This window comes from Bombus affinis, chromosome 5 (genome assembly GCF_024516045.1).
Source record: "Bombus affinis isolate iyBomAffi1 chromosome 5, iyBomAffi1.2, whole genome shotgun sequence".
Lineage (NCBI taxonomy): Eukaryota > Metazoa > Arthropoda > Insecta > Hymenoptera > Apidae > Bombus > Bombus affinis.
Window position 1 is genome coordinate 5,507,007 of NC_066348.1, and position 21,848 is coordinate 5,528,854.

The 21,848-nt window shown below is 36.3% G+C and overlaps 1 protein-coding gene and 1 pseudogene across 6 annotated transcripts; one reads left to right on the plus strand and one right to left on the minus strand.

The window, feature by feature from the left end:
* Positions 1-1,672: 1,672 nt before the first annotated feature.
* Positions 1,673-21,832, plus strand: LOC126916689 (mediator of DNA damage checkpoint protein 1). 6 transcript variants are annotated; one of them, XM_050722726.1, is made up of 9 exons: positions 1,674-1,841; positions 2,550-2,640; positions 2,813-2,911; positions 15,122-15,220; positions 15,611-15,793; positions 16,940-19,615; positions 19,727-21,008; positions 21,087-21,395; positions 21,488-21,832. In XM_050722726.1, exons 1-9 carry the CDS (start codon positions 1,744-1,746, stop codon positions 21,700-21,702), a joined length of 5,052 nt encoding a protein of 1,683 aa, XP_050578683.1. In that variant the 5' UTR covers positions 1,674-1,743; the 3' UTR covers positions 21,703-21,832. The 6 variants fall into 6 exon arrangements, with proteins under 6 accessions (XP_050578682.1, XP_050578683.1, XP_050578684.1 ...); XM_050722727.1 differs by having other exon boundaries at positions 16,940-19,097; positions 19,242-21,008; XM_050722723.1 differs by having other exon boundaries at positions 16,940-21,008.
* LOC126916700 (venom carboxylesterase-6-like) lies at positions 3,121-5,160 on the minus strand (annotated as a pseudogene).
* Positions 21,833-21,848: the final 16 nt, after the last annotated feature.

Here is a 21,848-nt window from a genome sequence, read left to right on the forward strand (position 1 = left end):
TTATTTAATCGTCTTTACTTCCATCTTAGTATTCCAAATAAGTAAGAAATGATCTATTATGAAATATGAAATATATTTTAAAATAAATATAAATTGTATATCGAACGTTACCCATGTTCGAATAAAAAGACTACGGAATTGTTCATACAAAACTTAGTTAAAATAAATTCTTGTTACTGATATGGTTATAAATTATTGGTATAATTGTTAAGAATTAGTGGAGCAATAGTTTTACACTAATGGATTGGATGTTATAAATTAATATCTTAAATGTTAGAAATTAATAACTTAAATTTTATAAGTAATAGCTTAAATGTTGTAAATTAATGGTTAGAATGTTATAAATTAATAGCCTAAATGTCATGAATTAATAGTTTAAATGTAAGAAATTAGTGGGTTAAATGTTATAAATTAATAGTTTAAATGTTACAAATTAATAGTTTAAACGTTGTAAATTAATGACTTAAATGTTATAAGTAATAATTTAAATGTTGTAAATTAATAGCTTAAATGTTATAAATTAATAGTTTAAATGTCATAAAATAATGTTACCTAATGTAACCTTCAATATTATAAATTGATAATTTACTTCGCGAAGGTTTTTCTTCGATTTTTGTTCGATCTTCACGGTACGGGAGTTCACACACAAAACAGCTCGCGCACGAATCACACGTTCCTTATATACATGATGGGTTGCATTTGACAAGGTGACGGAAGGTGAAACAAACAGTAACGGTTTGCTGATGTCATAAAAGGTTTTAGTAAAAAAGGTAATAGTAATTTTTTAATTTTTATTGTAAATTGACGCCTTCAACAATTTGTTACAATAACCATTTTTATGATTATAATAATTTTTACAGGCTGAAACTAAATTTACAGTTCTGTGATACTAGTTTTTGATTTAGAACTGTGTTAATTTATATTGAATGCCAGTTTATGATGAAAATAACCGTTCTATTATAAACAAACGATATAACTATTATAAATTAATAGTATGATTATTTTCAATTAGCGAAAGCCTATTGTCATAGATTAATAATATAATTGTTAAAAATTAATGGAGTAATTGTTTTAGATTAATAATAAATTGTTATAAATGAATAACGTAACTGTTATAAATTTTTAGTTTATTTGTTATAAATTAATGGCTTAAATATTATGAAATAATAGATCTAATATTTTAAATTAATATTTTAAATATTATAAATTAATGGCTTAAATGTTATAAAGTAATGTTGAAATGTTGTAAATTATTAGTTTAATTTTTACAAATTAATAATTAAATTATTAATAAGTAAGTAAAAGTTCTATTTTGATCTACATGGGAATCGAAGGTACTTATATATCTCGTACAAGTCGTAAAGAAGGAAAGCATGATATTCAGACGTAAATCTACCCGCGCGATCTTTTGCAAAAGAAGTGGTAGATTGAGCATTAAACCTGCTTGTTATTTTTAATAAAGAAAAAGATGTTTATATTATATAACATTTATTAAACATTATTTACATAGAAAATAATACATAATAATCGTGTACGTATAAGTTGGTATTTATTGCTTTTTCCTTAGATCCCCCTGCTATTTAATGATCCGTGAGTCGTGTACACGACCGCCTTAAGGAGAAACAGAAAGAGACAGAGACAACCAGGTTCGAGCTGTTTTTACACGATGGCGTCACACAGCAAATCCTGGTCACTTGCACAGCAGGTTAATCGTAGTTAAAATAAATTATAACGAAGTGACAAATGGAAACCCGCCTAAGGCACGTGGACGCCAGCAAAAGCGTCGCTTTCTTAGAAAAGAGAGGAACCGCCAAACAGAACCCGTTAAGCAGACGAAGAAAGTAATTGAGTGAGAAGTGTAAAGAATCAGCAAAAATTTAGTGTTTATTATAAATATTTGCAGTCATTACTCAAAAGGTCCTCCTCCCTCCTTCTGACTCCTAAAATCGTGTGCAAAATATGTACAAGTGACTAACAACCGATATTAAATTCTTTTCCCGCCGGTAAAGATACTTTACCGATACGTGACTCAGTGTACATTTCAGCAAGTTCTAATATCTCGATTGAAGCGCCCTATTGCAAACAAATTCACACTTACCGCCTCTACGGGAGTTTCTAGACTTTTATATACAACCGTGATCCCGATTCCCATTATTCCTATGTTATCAACCTTATATTTGTGTTATACATAATTAAATTACCAGTGGAGGGAATCGGCGGAAAGAAGCATATGATAATGTTTGTAGCACCATCACTGTGGTAGCATCCGTCATTTGTAGTGTGTGATATTTCTTGCTAAGTGTTATTTGTACCAAATATTTAGTTATAATATTATTATAAGTAATATACCGATTTGTGCATTCATGTGTGGTTGTACGTGCATATTTCTTGTTTAATCAAGCATTCATTGGTCTATTGTAATTACTAGTAAATCCTCTAAGCATCTACGTCTTAAATGAGGTTATGCCACAAAAATTTCATAATCTTAAAAAAAGGGAAATATTTAAAAACCACATATAATTTATGTCATCCAAATAAGTTGTCTTCAGAATGGATATCCTAGCAACGCAAATTTATGAAGATTATGATTCCACACCAACACAAAAAATTTCTTATTCTTCTCAACAAAGTAAAATAGTGGTAAAGATGAATCAAATACTTACGAATCCAATATTAATATTCTAGTAATACTCATATTTCATAACATTTTATTCCAACAATATTTATATTTTTAACCTTTTTCTAAACTAACGTTGTTTTTTTCACTTCTCTTTTATTTTTCATATTAACTCTGTATTATTTTATGTTTTAGATTGGGGTGTTATGTATTGATTCTAAAACATTTCAAATCAAAGGAGGAATTACACAAATTGGACGACATCCAGATTGCAATGTAGTATTAAATAATCCAGTGAGTAACCTTTAAGTAATCCTCTATATGTATATATATGTAAATCTCTTTATTTTTAAACGAACATGCTCATCATTATTAATCTTGAATTTATGCAATTTAATATTTTAATATTTATGTAATTTAACAGAAATTTGTAGACAATATTCTTATAATTCTTCTCTTAATATATCAGACGCAGTATATAATTTATTTTCATTAAAGTCAACAGAATTCCAAAAATCTCTTTGATCAAAATTTATACCCCTACCCATCTGAATTTTGTCTGATCCAGCAATATACAAATAATGAAATAACTTTTCATTTGGATTTAATCTTGGCCATTGAACACCACCAATATTTGACACCCTGATCAGTTTAAAAGATATACATGTATAAGATATAACATAAATTGCTATAAGTAAGATTCTTTTAAATTATTTTAATTTGCGCAATTGAAGATATTTACTCATTTGTTGCAAATGATGCCCAGAAATCGGTCAATACTCTTTGCATTTTAATATCATCTGTTATTGTTGTGGGATGAAGATACTGAACGATACTGAGAATACGTTGTGTGCATGAGTCACACCTGTATAAAATATCAAATAAGTACACTTGTCTTCTTTTTCTTTGCTAGTTCTAGCCTAGATAATATAATCTAAATAAGATCTAAATAATATACCATAATTGTTAGTAGTTCTACTCATGGTATCACTGACACTGTATGTGCCTCTGTAGATATAATAGTAATATCAAAGAGGTTATTGATTAACTTTAGCCTGCATTTGGCAGACTTTTCACTATCAACAACAAAGAATCTATCATTAGCTACTTGAATCAAGGATTTTATCGTTGTGTCATCAATTTTCTTTCATCCAAAATAATGATTTCTTATGAATTTGGCAACTTCAACATGCTTTTCTCTAGGAAGAGTATAATTACAATCCAAGAAATAAGGTGCAAGAAGATCCCAATTTTCATTCGACATTTTTAAAGCTTCTGGATAGCGATAAATTCTGTAGAATTTGTGATTATAAGTCACAATCACACAAATGTTTCTCCACTTTTATTATTACATATTTCTTACCGACAACTGGATATAATCTTTCTTCACTGGTAACTCCAGTCACCTCTGGAACATCTTGAGCATCATTTCTACTAACAATTTCAATAGAAGTACAATCAATAAATGGTTCATCACCGAATTTTTCTGGAAGAGGACCGAATGGTATGAATGGATTATAATAAAACCGCTATAATCAGATTATTAATTTTGAATCAACAATCAAATCAATAATATTAATATACTATTAATAGTAAAATGAAATGATAATAAAAAATACCTATCATGAAGTCATCAAGGGCTTGAACTACAGCTTTAGATGGATGGTATCTAAGACAACACACCATCTCTCTAATGTTATCTGTGGAGCACTCATAAGAAAATCCAATTGCTTGGATTTATCTAAAAAATTCTCTTTTTAAATTCAGCAGTCGAAAGCCATACTACTGATCGAGGTACCACCTGTATTCCAAGAAATCAAAAGATATGATAAAAATTCTTTATAGTGAAATATAATCAAAGTAAATGATTAAAAATGTGTTAAGAAATATTAGAATGTTCTTGAAAAGAGATGATATTTTTTGTAAATAACTTGGAAAAGACCAGCACTCATAGGAGATAAATAATGATAATGAACATTAGCACTACCAGCATTCAAACCGACCAAAGTCACCCTCTTTGGACCACCGTACCATTCGATATTTTCTGAAACCCATCGTAGTGCCATACTTTGATCCTTCAGTCTCATATTACCAAGAATTATGCCATCTTCAGTGCTGAGGATACCTTAAGAAACTACAGCTACTGTCGCTGTTAAAAATATACAACTACCTAACATTTCTAAACGATAATTGAATGTAACAAATACAACGTCACGATCCATGAGGTATTTGACACCATAAACATTCGTTACCCAATTGAAAACCACCGCCATGGATCCAGAAAGTATCTGATAACGATTCAGATGTTCTCCTATCTACCAGCGCATAAATATTCAAATAAGACAATCTTCGGCACTCTCGGCTCTATCATTCGGATCTTGAGGCAATTAAGAATATTGCATACAAGGGAATCCAAATTTTGTCGCCGGAAGCTCGCCCATTCATGATGCCTTTGGAAAGGCTAAAGAAAACGAAAATTAATTCCTATTATTTAATGAATATAACTCCAAATTATATAACATACAATAATTTATAATATTTCTTATGTAACATATTTTTATGTTTTATCGATGAGCATTTCTAATGTTACGTAATTTTTCCTATTTAGAGTCTGAATTCTGAATGAGAAATTGGTTCACATTCTTTACTTTGAATCGAAATTTACCGATTGGCGGCAAGGTATAAGGAATTCCTTCATAGGCTTCGTACTGTCTTCCATCGGCGAACACTTTATATCTCTTAATCGCACTCAAAGGAATCTTTAGCTTAGGCGCATCCTCTAAGTTCTATGTCAGAGTCACAAGAGCGGGAAGGAGTAGAAAGAACGATAGTCTCGTCATCTTCGATGGAATGATGCTAACTCGATCACTCGTTTATTTATTACGCACCTTCTCTGCTTTCGCTTGCTTGGACGTAGTTGCTCGTACGTAGGAAATCTCGATCTAAATAAATTACTATCAATCTATAGTAGTTCAGATAATAATTCGTGATAACCGCAAGGCTTAGAAAGATAATGATTGTAAAACCGTGATTGTAGGGATTATAATAATTCGTTTGATCGCTGCTATCTACATATCTTATTATACTCCTCGTCAAGAAGATAACCCAGGTGTGTTATCTTTAATTTCTCAATGACGCGTGCAAAGTTTTTCGTCTGTAACGTATAATATCAAAACATTATAAGCTCAGGATATGCTGTTCGTTAAAAATAATTAAAAATCTTATGAGGTTTAGTGTGAAAAAAAAAATTGTTTCATTTTAAGAACGAAATGATAACACATGTACAATAAGAAAATAATAATCAACATAAATTGTAACTAACAATAATTACTTATCAAACATATATACTTACCTAATAATAGGTACATCCCGTTTATTTTCTATTACTTTTATTATACGATTTGGTATCGATTTATATAGTTTCTGGATAGAATTTTGACTTAAAGTATCCCATTCGCGTACAATTGCATTTTTTAATTCTTGTACGTGTCGATACTACTTTCCATTCGCGTATACGCCGTGAACAAGTTCTGCCCAGCAATTTTCAATAATATTAAGGTCCGGGGAGCGTGCAGGCCACAGCAAAATAGATATATTATTTTAAAATATGATTGGACCAATCTTGATGTATGTACAGATGCATTATCTTGTTAAAAGACATAATCAGATCCAGAAATGCGTACTGCGTGATTATTTATTTCTTGTTTGATTAAAATTTATCTATCGGACATTATTCATTCTCCCATCGACGAACTTGATACTTGTCTTGCTGAAATAACCGATGCTGGCCCAAACCATCACATTGCCTCCTCCCATTTGTCGTCGAATTGCTGACATCGTCTCTTTTCTTATGTCATGAAAATAATATTGGAACCCATCAGGACCATCCAAGTTGAATCTTTTTCGTCTCAAGATAGTACCCTTCTCCATTTCTTTTTCCAATGCATTCTTTCTTTTGCAAAGGTAAACGTTTCGCTTTGTGTTTCGTTGTTAACGAAGGTTTCTTTTTCAATTTTAGCCTCTTAATATCTTTGCAGGATAGTAGAACTCGACAAACACTTGAAACACTTGCACTGACACTAAATTTTTCCATTATTTGCTTCGTTGTTAACGCGAGTTGCGTTAATGCGAGTTGGAAACTACACGCAAAATTGCTCGCTTATCACGATTGGACGGCGACGGGCGACCAGTACTTTTCTTTTTGCCGTGATCTTTAACATTTTTTAAGAAATTGTGTATTACTCTACGACTTCTTTTTATTACTTTCGATATTTTTGCTACTGATAACTGTTGCTGTTTTGGTTCAAGAATTTGCTTTTTTCAGACTCGTTTAATTTTTTGCCGCGTCCCATACTTACAAATTTATATAATATTGTACTGTAATCTTTGCTCGTTTATAGATCATGAACTAATGAGCAATTTCTAAACATATTAACAGAATTTGTTATCATTTAGACCTTAGTATGGAACAGTTTTTCTTTGTTGTATACAAACATCTACGACATTGTGACGTAATTCTAGTAAGCCGCATATCCTGAGCTCATAATGATTTGATAGTATACGTTACAGACAAAAAAACTTCACATGCGTCATTGAGAAATTAAAGATAACACACCTGGGTATCTTTTTGACGAGGAGTGCACAAGTACCCGACTTTGTTTCTAACCGGAAAATAGGTATAGTTATTTAATGAGTTCTCCCTGATTAAAATGTATAGGAAATTATTTGATTATAGATGATTTTAATTTACATAGATTTGATAAAAGTATATTTTTGAGGGCTAAAGATAAGGTACTATTAGAAATATTAAAAATTGATACTAATAAAAATATCGAAATATGACATTTTATTTAAATAAGGCTACCTATTAATACAAATACATATTTATTTACGTTTGTCTTATCATTATTTCAAACTTAATCAAACAAAGAAATTACTCAAAAATTCGATACAAACATATATTGATGCATTAAAACAATTCTTTTTCTCGTATAAAGTTTCTAGAATATCCTTACTTAAGGTTGTATAATAAAACGGAGTGAATCTGTTCTGTTTGTATTTTCTACATCCAAACTAATCATATTTTTTGAGATAATATAGTTTTTGCATAAATTATATTATCCGGTATTCACAGAGTGTACATTAAGATATGACATTTCTACATAATACGATACCTGATAACGATGACATAATTAGAAAAATAGATATAGATATGTAGTTTAACAATTTTGTTACGCCACGAGGCTTACCACAGGCTGTATTTTCTAACCGTCGCTCGCGGCCCTACAATGTCGCAGTCAGATCGTCTTATCTGACCGCCGGATCATATACAATGTATCGACGAGCACATAGTTGTCGCCAAGCTGCGAGCTCTCGAAACTTCGAATTTTGTCCGTTACGTTTTCCACGCAAGAACGGACATACGTGATCATAGGCGCGAACGGTGGCGTGACCTAAGTATAGTGGGGGTCGTCTTAAAAATGAGACAAAGAAATCATCTAAAGTCGATCAGTTCCTTGTGACGCGTCGAACGTTACACATTGAATCGAATCTAACATATAACGTCTATCTCAAGCTGCGAAGTGCGATAGGTCTCGTTATAAGCAAACCGCTAAACAAACCTTGACTGTTATCTTTTTCGTTTTTAATTGTTGATCTTTGACTGAACTTGTTGTTTCGTTATTTTTATTAAACTTTTGTCAACCAACCCAGTGTAGTTGATCGTATACACTCAAACCTAACCACCTCTATTCTCGTAATAGAAATAGGGGATCAATCAGTTCGTGGCGTTTAATCGTAACGAGAATTTACGACTCTCGTTGACGCGTTATCTCGCGATCGCGTCTCTCCGCGAACGGTTGAAACATTTGGTCCTTCGAGCCAGATAACGTGCAATTAAAAAGGTGCACTGACCAGTGATTATACAGTGTCACGTGAAATCCACATTCCAACACCTTAGTCAACTGACCAAAGAAACCACCACCGAAGAGGAACACCTCCTTCGTTCAGCATTCTACACGAGCCCACGCCGCACTATAGCGAACAGCAACCGATTCTCAGATCAACGCCCATTTGATTAAGGTAAGATCGTTCCTACTATTAAAATCAAATATGGCTCAAGCTGACTCGATCAGCACAATGCGGCGGAGACGAAGCGCACTAGCCAGCCGATTTGCAATCACGAAGCGTCAACTCGATGAATATGAAGAGTCTGGGCAAGTAAACAAAAGCTACTTAGAAGCTTGCCGTCGATCGTTCGACGAGGGTTGGAAAAAGTTAAGCGCGGTTCAAGACGAGTTAGAAGTGTTAGATGAAGGGGAAGTTGCCCGTGCCGCCTCTTTATTGCAAGATAAGCTGGAGATTGACATACGGTTTATAGATCTCTTTGCTAAACTACCCGCAACAACCCCCCTCCCCGCCATCGAAAACACGCGATTCATGCGTGAAACCAGAGCCGACACCAATCAAAGGACCTTACCAGAGGTCCGCGTGCCTCAGTTCGACGATGCCCTTGAGAACTGGACCTATTTCTATGACACGTTCTCATCCACTGTGGATCGCAATGAAAATTTAACACAGGTCCAGAAATTTCAATATCTACGCTCATCTATCACTGGACGGGCCGCACGGAGCATCCAATCATTGGAACTCACAGAGGCCAATTACCCCATAGCGCTCAACACATTGAAGGAGAAATTTAATTGCCCCCTCAGGATCTGTATGCGTCATTGGGAATTGATGCGCAGTTATCCCGAAATCAAAAGGGAAACTCCAGAAGCCATTGAGGATTTCCTGGAAACCATCACCGTAAATCTCAAAGCGCTCGAAAAATTAGGACAGCCTGTAACATCGGATGTAGTACTTATCGAGTTGCTCGCGTCGAAATTACCTTCGTCCAGTCTGCGTAAATGGCAACGTACGTTGCTAAATCAGGAAGTACCTTCTTATCATCGGCTGATGGAATTCTTAAAAACACGAGCCAACGGGAATCAGCTTCTCTCCAAAGCAAAAGAAACAAAAGGGTCAACCCCCAAACATCATCGTCACCGACAACACCTACCGCACGGACGAACCTATGCCACAACCAGCAGGACGCCGGTCTGTTCGACCTGCGACGGACCCCACGAACTCAGACATTGTAAGGTTTTCAAAGCCAAATCAGCCATAGAACGCCTTCAACTCGTAAAGATGGCATCGCTGTGTACAAACTGTCTAGGCAGCGGACATTCGATAACACAGTGCACCGCGCGTTCGTGTCATATCTGCGAGCAACGACATCATACATACCTACACCGAGAACAAACACAGGAAAATTCTCGGTCGTCGAGCGGTCGGTCGTCAAGCATTCGGTCGTCGAGCAGTTATTCATCGAGCGGGCGGTCGTCGGGCAGTCGTTCATCGAGCGGTCGGTCGTCGGGAAGTCGCTCATCGCACAAACGATCCTCTTATGGACAAACGCCATCTGGATCATCGAAGTCGCGTTCGGTACACAATTCGAGACGAACTTCCAAATCGTCACAGAAACATACACCTTCGGCTCCAAGAGATACGAAAGTTCATGCATCAGACGAGTCACGCGTATCACGGACCAAGGGTACCGTCCAAAATTCCTCGTCCAAATCCCAACCAGAGCAAAAATGACTAAACAAACGGACCGCAAAAGGAGGGACCGTAGTGACACATATATCTCCAGACGTTACACTGCATCATGATCTGCTGGTCACAGCACAGATCGATGTGCTAGACAAAAGGGCATCACCAATCCGAGCCAGAGCTTTGCTAGACACTGGCTCTAGTATGAATTTCATGACTGAGAAATTCGCAAACTCCCTCGCAAACTCCCTCCCCAATCGGAGCCCTCGACGACTTGACCACAATCGCGAGAAGCCAGCTAACGGCCACCATTGTTTCTACGGACGGCAAATATGAACGCACAGCAACGTTCTTAGTCATCCCAACAATATCGTCGGTAGTCCCAGACCACCCAATCGATCGGTCCGCCCTCCAGATACCCAAAAATCTAAGATTAGCCGACCCAACATTCCACATACCAAGCCCGATCGAAATATTATTAAGTTCCGGACCAACTTTAGCATCATTATGTATCGAACAGATTAAAATACCACAATCCATCGATACTGCGTTATGTTTGCAAAAAACTCGATACGGTTGGGTTATCGGGGGGAGCCCATCCGCTCAATCGGGTACACATTCGTTTCACACTACCACAGCAGATCTACAAACGGATCTCGCACGATTTTGGGAGATCGATGAGGGACCATCCACCACACATTTGTCGGAATCGGAATTGCAGTGTGAAGAGCATTTCTGTAACCATGTCCAACGCAACAAGGAAGGGCGATATATCGTCGCCCTGCCCTTCAACGAGAAGCTTCCCAGGCTTGGGACGTCAAAGTCCGTTGCAATGAGTAGACTCGCCTCTCTTTCTCGCTGGTTCCAACCCGATAAGCAATTCGAAGCCGCGTATAGCACGGTGATCCAAGAGTATTTAGACTTGGGTCACATGACGAAGATTACGCACAACCGTCCCACAAACAATTGTTATTATTTGCCGCATCACGGCGTGATAAAAGAATCGAGCAACACCACTAAACTCCGGGTAGTGTTCGATGGATCAGCAATCAGCACCACCGGAGTTTCCCTCAACGATACTCTGCATACAGGACCCAAACTCCAAGAAGATCTGGTTGAAATTCTATTGAGATTCCGATCACATCAATATGTCCTAACGGATGACATTGAAAAAATGTATCGACAAATCCTCGTACGCCCAGAAGATCGTAAATATTAACTGATTCTGTGGCGTAATTCCAACGGGGAGGTCGAAACTTATCAGCTCAACACCGTGACATTCGGACTATCAGGTGCCCCATACTTAGCACTCCGATGCCTGAACAATTAGCAGAAGACGAAGGACATCGATTCCCGCGAGCGTCATCGGTTGTACAGCGTGATTTCTATGTCGACGACGCCCTCACCGGGGCCGATACAAAGGAAGAATTAATATCGGTACGACACGAGCTCGCGGGCCTTCTCAGATCGGCCGGCTTAAACATCCGTGAATGGGCATCTAACGACAAGGACATACTGCGTGGATTATCCGAGAAAGATACACATCGAAGACTACAATTGGGTGAGTCACAAACTTTGAAAACTTTAGGTATCTATTGGGACTCCCAGGACGACGCAATCTTCTACTCAGTTGAACCCACAGCGACCATCACCCGTGTCACAAAGCGATCAATGAGTTCGGTGATAGCCCGAATTTATGATCCACTAGGATTGCTCGCGCCAGTGATTGTCAGAGCAAAAATATTACTTCAACGCGTCTGGGCATTAAAACTAGATTGGGATGAATCCCTGCCATTCGAGTTGCATACAGAATGGGACCGATACCATATCCAACTACCCTTGCTTAATAATATTCGGTTCCCTCGTAAAACGGTAGTCAAAGCAGCTAATCAGATAGAATTACACGGTTTTTGCGACGCCAGTGAAAAGGCATACGGGGCATGTATATATCTGCGCAGTATCAGCTCGGATGGACATATCGAAACCCAGTTACTCACCGCGCGATCAAAAGTCGCGCCGCTAAAGTCTCTGACAATCCCACGACTCGAATTGAGCGGAGCATTGCTCCTCACCTCGCTAATGTCCGTGGTAAAGAATTCAGTCACTATAGACGTTTCTCGGATCGTATATTGGACAGACTCTACTATAGTGCTCCATTGGATCAAGTCCTCGCCACATACGTTAAAAACCTTCGTATGAACCGCGTGGCAGAGATCCAAACGAAAACTAACATCGCCGATTGGCGACATGTGCCCACTGACGACAATCCAGCGGATTTAATCTCCCGAGGGCAGACTCCCAAGGAATTCCTGCGTCCGACCATCTGGAAACACGGACCCGAATGGCTCAAGCAACAACAGGAGAACTGGCCGGTCTGGATCCCTACACCGTTGGGGAAAATCCCGGAACAGAAAAAGGCGGGGTCTGTCTAACGTCGAATAACAACGATAATCCCCTCCTCCACCGATACTCGTCCTGGACAAGACTGATCAGAGTCGTCGCTTGGTGTCTTCGATGGAGACACAAACAAAACCCATCTGCCCATCTAACAACAGACGAATTAACTAGGGCCCACAACAAGGTAATTAAGATCATACAATCCAGTCATTTCACGACGGAAATTAGGACACTACAGAAAGATCGAAGCAGGGACGTTGGAGGAAAACTACAGCCATTAAATCCCTTCCTCGACGAAGAAGGGATATTACGAGTCGGAGGACGACTAACCAACTCAACTATACCCTTTACTCAAAAACATCCAATTATTTTACCGAAAGCACCTGTTACAGAGCTCATTATAAACTAGGAACACCGGAAGAACCACCACACAGGGACACAAGCTACCCTGTACGCGGTGAGACTGCGCTATTGGCCGATCGACGGTCGTAGCCAAGTGTGGCGCACCATCAAAAGGTGCGTCCGCTGCTGCAGAGCCAACCCGCCACCCGTGGAATACTTGATGGGTGATTTGCCAGAGGCGCGTATTACCGAATCGCGTCCGTTCACGAACGTCGGAATCGACTACTGCGGCCCCTTCTACATCAAGGAGAGGAGGGATCGCAACCGACGTAAAATCAAAATATATGCTACCATATTCGTCTGTCTAGCAACAAAGGCTGTCCACATAGAGCTAATCAGCGATCTAACGACCGACGCTTTCTTAGCCGCTCTACGCCGATTCATTTCGCGACGAAGACACTGCGCAACCATCCTTACCGACAATGGCACCAATTTCGTCGGGGCCAACCGGGAGCTGCAAGAACTCCGGACCCTATTGCAGTCTGACGACCACAAGGAAAGAGTACAGAACTTTCTCGCCGACCGACAGATACAATGGCGTTTCAATCCTCCAAACTCACCACACTTTGGCGGTTTATGGGAAGCCGCGGTGAAATCTTTTAAACGCCATCTCATCCGCGTCGTCGGCACGGAGCTCTTGACCTTTGAGCACCTTCATACTCTTGTGGCTGAAATTGAAGCAATCCTTAATTCACGCCCACTGACTCCCATATCATCCGATCCGAAAGATCCCCCTGTCCTCACTCCCGGTCATTTTCTAATCGGTGACACACTAACAAGTTTACGGGAGCGTCATTTCAGGACAGTTCCAGCAGGCCGGTTATCAAGTTGGCAGCGCATCCACCAGATCAAACAGCATTTCTGGAGCAGATGGTATCGAGAATACCTCAACGAGCTGACCCGTCGCAACAAATGGGATAAGGGCAAACACGACGTCCGAGAAGGCACCGTAGTAATCCTCAGGGAGGATAACGTACCATCCATGCAATGGCCTCTGGGCCGCGTGATCAAGGTCCATCCAGGAGTCGACGGAATCATACGGACCGCTACCGTGCAGACGGCAACAACTACCCTGGATCATGGCGTCAAAAGACTGGTCTCCTTACCCATTCACCCAGATCCAGACGAGTCCGACCACCCACACGGAGCGAAGAAGATCCGCCAGCGACGCACCTGACTCCACACCATATCATTTGATCGGTACCCTCTCAACGGGGGGAGGATGTTACGCCACGAGGTTTACCACAGGCTGTATTTTCTAACCGTCGCTCGCGGCCCTATAATGTCGCAGTCAGATCGTCTTATCTGACCGCCGGATCATATACAATGTATCGACGAGCGCATAGTTGTCGCCAAGCAGCGAGCTCTTGAAACTTCGAATTTTGTCCGTTACGTTTTCCACGCAAGAACGGACATACGTGATCATAGGCGCGAACGGTGGCGTGACCTAAGTATAGTGGGAGTCGTCTTAAAAATGAGACAAAGAAATCATCTAAAGTCGATCAGTTCCTTGTGACGCGTCGAACGTTACACATTGAATTGAATCTAACATATAACGTCTATCTCAAGCTGCGAAGTGCGATAGGTCTCGTTATAAGCAAACCGCTAAACAAACCTTGACTGTTATCTTTTTCGTTTTTAATTGTTGATCTTTGACTGAACTTGTTGTTTCGTTATTTTTATTAAACTTTTGTCAACCAACCCAGTGTATTTGTTCGTATACACTCAAACCTAACCACCTCTATTCTCGTAATAGAAATAGGGGATCAATCAGTTCGTGGCGTTTAATCGTAACGAGAATTTACGACTCCCGTTGATGCGTTATCTCGTGATCGCGTCTCTCCGCGAACGGTTGAAACAAATTTTATAATTATGTATGTTCTTTATTTTCTAATTATCTAATTCTAATTATTTTACACAATGGATTTTTGTAGCTAAACCAGGTCAATTAATTTTATTGTAAAGAAAGTTTTCAAATTAAGTTATCAATCTTTCTCTTAATAATAGGCGTAACATTTCGAACTAACAAATAATATACTAAAAATAAAGATTATCATCAATATTAAAGTATTAAATAACGACTATAGACAAGGAAATTAATTTAATTTACAGACGGTATCAAAGAAACATGCGGAAATTGAAGCTAATTGTCAAGGAACTGAATCGTGGATTTGTGACCTGAATTCATCTAATAAAACAAAATTAAATAACGTAATGTAAATTTTATCTATATATTACATTTAATTGATTCCTAACAACAGATACATTAGATTAGATCTTAATTTAGATTAGATTAGATTAAGATGGTGGTTGTTATTAGCAATTATTTAACAGCTACTTAGTTCCTTATTCAATTTAATTCGGATTGCAGGAAAGTTATTCATTCTTGTTTAACATCTGAAATTACTGAAACTAACAAATCAATATGTTTAATTACATATTCAATTGAATAAAGTGAATATTCAATATTTCTGTTCAAAGATACTGTATATTTGCTTTATCTGCTTTGTAGATATTATTTACTGATATTATTATTAAGTGACATAACAAAATTTCAGCATAATTTAATGTTTCTTCTCTTTCTTTCTTTTTTCTCTATAGACAATTCTCAGGCCAAATCGATGCTACGAGTTGAAAAATGAAGACGTGCTGGAGTTTGGCACGGTCCGGGCAATTTTCAAAACCTGTCATTCGATGGAAGATTCTTTAGTACCAGAAACCCCAGCGGCAAATCTTCAAAAGACACAGCAAATGATCATTCCAGGAACACCTGACTCGTCATTTGTAATTATCATTGATTTCATGATTATATGAATCATTATATAAATATATTATAAATTATATTATCAAATGCAAATATATTATGGAGAGTATCACAGATATTTATGCGGAACGATATCAGTATATTCTGTGAATAGAAATGAGAAAAACATGTCATATAAACATACAAATAATTAAAACTTTATAGCAAATGGTTTTTTTTTTATTGTTAAAGGATAAAGATAGATTGACGATATTTCCATTAGTTCCAATTTAAAATGTTGTCCGGTTTATAAATATCGGATTGACTTCTATGAAGAATTTAATTTTAAATGAATTTCCTCTTGATCAAGGCAACTAAAACCAAAGGGATGCAAGTGAAATTTTTCTGATATCGAGGAAATTACGTTTAAAATTCGAATGTTCTAAAGAAATCTCATATAATGTGAATATAGTAAATATATGGTATCAAGTTATTAAAATTTAAAAAACAAATTAAGTTACATATATTTAATGCTTATCACATGTATAGTAAGGAGCATATATGCAAGTTTCTAACGAATTTTATCTTTTAGTTTATGAATTGTTGGATATACGAAAAATAATGTTATAACAGAACGAACTTATTTCAATATTATTTACTTAGTAGTCAATTTTTCTAGACTTTAAATGAAGCTTTTATACAACAGTGGATTACTTAAATTATTTGCAAAATTAAAACGAATATTTAACGATTTAACGATCTGTTCTTGATTCGAAAATTTCAAAAATATCACTTGGATTCATTTGCTTCTAAATGCCTCAATTTCAATGGATACATTTCTAATGTATATAATAAACTTATTACTTAATATACTTAATATACTTATTTCCTCGCGACTGAATTTGTGGTAACACGATGTCTGATGAACTTAAGAATCAAAGAACGGGTCCTTTTCAGCATTCATCGTTAAAATTTGTTCTCATTTGGCCATTACATCAAGTGAAAAACTTTACTATTATTTTGTATTTTTGTTATAACTTCTTAATGAAGTATATGTACATGAGTCCATCTTTATTTTCACTCATCAGATATGCTAACGTTGCCTTGTGGAAAAAACTGCAAGATTTACTATATATTATCTCAAATATAAATATACATATATTAACAAATATGTATTCTTTATGTAGGATAATTCATCCACGGTGGGAAATGTCTCCGTAATTCCTGCCACTCAAGGTAAAGAGGAAAGGTCTGTATTTCGATATCCGACGTTGCCTCCGAAGACCGCCACTAACAGCACACAGAAAAATAACATTCAAAATACCTCTATCGACGCCCAAGATAACTCGCAAAACTTCGACGTAGAAGAAAAACAAAACGTAGGTGGATCAAGAATTAGTATATACGATATGGAAACGCAAAATTCCTCGTTTAATTTCCATGATGAAACGGACGTTGATATTGACGATATTGACACTCAAAAAATTTGCATTTCGCGCAGCATCAAAAACCTTACAAAATCTGTACAGGAACAAAAGGTTGACATGCACGATATACAAACGCAAGCAGAAGCATCAGAAGAAGTTACTGATATTCATGATATAGAAACGCAGCACGATATAAATATTCAGGATATGAAAATATCCAAGAAGATTAATACTCATAATTTAAAAACTCGAGATAATCGAGATAGTGAGAAACTTGAAGCAACAGGAATTGAAAAGGAAGGAAATTTAACGAATGAGGTGAGAAGTAATGTTAATGATACAGTGGTACAAGAAGATAAGGGTAAGGAAAGCACATCCAATCCTAATAACACTGATAAAGATGAAAGTCAAAATAAAAAATTGCCAGGTATTGAGAAAAGTTTGCAAAACCGTCTAGAGGAAATTGAAACAAGCGAAGATGAAACTTCGGAACTTGAGATGAGTCGAAATTTGCTTGGTCCAAAAGAATTAGAAGATTTCATTGAGGATGACGATCTGTCTGATGAAGTAAAATCAAAATCACCGACTTTAATAAAAACTTCATGTGTAAACAACAATAGCGATGTAAACAATGAAAGCACTGATAATAAGAACATATTTGAAGCTGTGACACAGGTCAATAAAAGTGATGAAGATGCCTTTAGAAGCCTAAGTGAACGTAAATACACGTTTCAGGCTTCCTTAGTAAGTGATGACTCTGACAATGAGGTTGTGTTTCAGAGGTATTCGTACAAAGATAGTCAAGAAAATAAAAAGTCTTCAAACAATCGAGTTTCTGATAGCGAAGATTCAATTACGGATGAAGAAGGTCGTTTTACAGAAATAGCTGTGAAAATGAAACAGGCTGTAGAATTTTCGCAGCTTAATAGGAGTAGAGAAATAAAGAACAGTGCTAATTCAAGTAAAGAGTCTGATGATCTATTTGATATGCTTACTCAACCAGTAAAACGGAAGGATGAAAATTCATCGCCTAAATCTAATGAAAAACCAAAAGATAATAAGTATGAAAGTGAAGTAGATTCTAATAACCCAACGCAAGCAATTAACAAGAAAGAAATGAAAAATAATATGGAAATAAATGATGAAATACGAACAAAGGAACTCGATGATACACCAACTCAAATTCTTTCAACAAATAAATCTTCCTTAAGAGAGACTAGTTGTACTATTTCAACAGGAAACAATAAAAAATCTGATAAAGAAGATATTACTGAAATAGACGACAATACACCTAACCAGATAATTAACACTAAAAAGAAACCATTAGACGTGAGCAATAACGAACCTCCTTCGGTATTAAATGTTACAGATAGATGTAGTATTGAAGACATCGATTATGAAATGGCATGTACTCAACCAATTAATGAAATCGGAAAGCAAAAGTCTGTATCATCAATTTCTAATAAGAAAAAAAACGAGTCAAACTTTGAAGCATTGGCTAGAGCGAACTTAGATGATAGTGTAGAAAGAAATTTGAAAGCAATGTTTGCAGATATAAAGGAAGAACGTATAGAAGAACAATTAGAAATATCAACACAGGTTCTTGAACATGTGCTAGAATCGTCAGATTGTGAGAATATATCTCCCACACAAAATCATAAGTCTAACATGGACAGTAACTTATCAACAGATAAGAAAACGATGAAATTATCAATATCGAACGCTATACCTACTAATTCATCAACACCTAAATCCATATCTAAAAACCCACTAACTTCAAAATCTGTATCTACAGATTCATCAACACTTAAGTCTACAATTAAAGATCCATCAACATCAATATCATTAAGAGAAAAGAAATCAAAAACATCAAACATAGCTAAAATGATTCAAGAAGAAACTGATATATCTAAAAACGGTAAGAGTAAATCGAATTCAAAGAATATAGATGATCAAGCATCGAGTACATCAATCGATTGTGAGCAATTTCAACAAACCTCTAAAGCACTACAAAGCGACGATGAAGATATATTAGCTGGTTTACCTGAAGTTAACATTTCAGGTACTTTATCGAATCCAGGAAGTCCAATATCAACATCTTCTGAATATAGAATAAATATCAATCATAACTGGGGAAGACAAACATCTGTAAAAATTGCCCCAAGAAAGAAAGAAGCTTTACGAAAATCGTCGCGAAGAACGTCTAGTTGTAGAAACGTGGAAAACACTATGTCTTATCATACTATTAGCGAGCCAAATTCTAGTACTATTTCGGAAAGTTCTTCAAATTCATATACAAACAATTTCGATATTAATAAGATACCTGTTTGCAAACATGATGAAAAAGGGACAAGCAGAAAATCCAAAAGATTGATAAAAAAGACAAAGAATTTATGTAAATCTAATGAAAGCGATTCCTTGGTAGAATTAAAATCGGTAACCTCTATTCACTCGCAAGAAAAAGCGAAACAAAGTCCTCCTATTTCGAATAACAGAAGAACTCGTAATTCTAGCAAAGAGAATACTGATCGTTCGTCTGTTTTTCAGGTGGAAAAGGAAGTACTGGTTGAAATAGCACCCGCTGAACTTCCGAGAAAAAATGTATCAAACACGTCATACTTTAGAAAAAGATCACTCAGCATAACAGATGCAATTGATAGTAATACTTCGAAAAAGCGCAAGAATGATGTTAATGAAGATAAGCCTATTAGTAATAGTAGTAGAAAGAAGATTACAATAGATGATAAAGACAATTCCGCAAATGTTGATAAAAAGAATTCATCAAACAGTATAAATGGTTCTAACAATAGAAGAATGTCAAATGAAGCAAGTTTAGATAAACAAGCAATAGTAAAAGTCCAAAGAATTTCTCTGTCTACTCCAACAGGGTCGATATCAAGTACTCCAACTGAACTGGTGGATGAAAGCGATAACAATTGTAAAATCAGACAAAATCGACGTACAAATGTCATTTGTGACATTCAAACATCTGACAGTATTGTTTCAAGTATATCGAGTAACGAAAATTACAGAACTACCAAAAATGTAGGAACACGAAAAAATCCGAGTCGAAAGACAACAAGAAAGACTGAGCTTGTAGCGGACGACATTAGTTCTCAAATTGGTGAAGAATCCCAAGAGATAGAAATGATCATGAACAGTGCGCTCAAAAAACAAAATAGAAATAGAAATGGCTCAGATACAGAAAGAAAGGAAGATACGGATAGAAATACAAGTACCAAAACGAAAAATACTAGGAAACGTGGAAATACAGATATTAATACGGATGTAGATAACACGGAAATTAGCAGTACCTCTTCCATTTTATCCGAATCTGATAACGCATATTTTGAAGTGCCTACATTAAGGAGCAAACGAGCGAAGGTTTCCAAAAATATTTCAAGTATAATTAGTACTACGGTAAATGAATCTACTAAAGAAACAAAAAGAAATAGCAAACTATCGATTAGATCAACTCGAAGTCAGCAATCAATCGCGGATTCTTCCCTAGAAGAAAGCGCAGAAATGCTCGCAAATCAAACTACTTCGAATAACAGTGCGAATAAAAGGAATAATTTCAGAAAGAAACAGCAAAAACAGACGACAGAAAAGACTAAAAACAAGCGACAGAAAGAAGATTTCATAGAAGAGACGCCTACTTCAGAAACTAATTCCAGTATCGAAACTACATCAGTACTTTCAACTCCCAATAGAACACGTAGAAGCATGTCTTCTTCATTTGCAACACAATCACCATTCAAAATAAAGCATAAAATCTTATTTACGGGTATTTCAAGTAACGATTACAGTAAATTGTTAACAAAGTTGGGTATGTATCCGATTTGTTTGCAGAAGAATTACTATTAAAACTAATCATAGTCATAATTAATGTCCCTTTTCTTTATAGGTGCCTCTCAAGTCGAGGATCCGACAAAGTGCACTGTACTGGTTACAGACAAAGTTCGAAGAACTGTTAAATTTTTATGTGCTTTAGCACTACCTGTACCAATAGTTTCAGTCGATTGGTTGATTAACAGTGAAAAAGTTGGTCATTTCATAGAATTAGAAAATTACATATTGAAGGACCTTGCTGCTGAAGCTAAATTCCGCTTTAAATTAGGAAAGAGCTTAGAAAAAGCAAAAGAACATAAACTTTTAAAGGGATACACACTTGTCTTAACACCGAACACTGCGCCGCCACCACTAGAATTAAAAAGTATGTTTTAAAACTAATAATTTATAGACGTGTATTGTATTTAACATATATATCTTGGTTCTTTATACTTTAAAAAATGTGTTTTTTTACAGATATAATCATTTCATGCGGCGGTAAAGCCTTGCTTCGACCACCACCGAAGTTATGGCCTCAACAATCAGTGATTATCTCTCCCAAAGAGGACTTAGCAGATGCAAAGAAATTTCTGGCAAAAGCACCTAAAACTGTTACCGTTCAGTCGACAGAATTTATATTAACTGGCATTTTAAGACAAGAATTAGAATTTAATGAGTTTAAGTTAATATAATTCATTTCTCAATGAAACAAGAATACTTGTATTGAAAAATAGTGCAGAAGTTATTAATATATTTCTCAAATATTTTTACAAAAAGTGCATTTGTACAAAATAAAAAATATATTATATTGTGTGATTCGTACATGGTTAATTGTATA

What these genes read in the sequence shown, in the direction of transcription:
- LOC126916689 (XM_050722723.1), top strand. Translation starts at nt 1,744, where the DNA reads ATGGAAACCCGCCTAAGGCACGTGGACGCCAGCAAAAGCGTCGCTTTC. An exon ending in CCGTTAAGCAGACGAAGAAA is followed by an intron (nt 1,842 to 2,549) that starts GTAATTGAGTGA and finishes AGTTGTCTTCAG; the next exon opens with AATGGATATCCTAGCAACGC. An exon ending in TAAATTGTTAACAAAGTTGG is followed by an intron (nt 21,009 to 21,086) that starts GTATGTATCCGA and finishes TTTTCTTTATAG; the next exon opens with GTGCCTCTCAAGTCGAGGAT.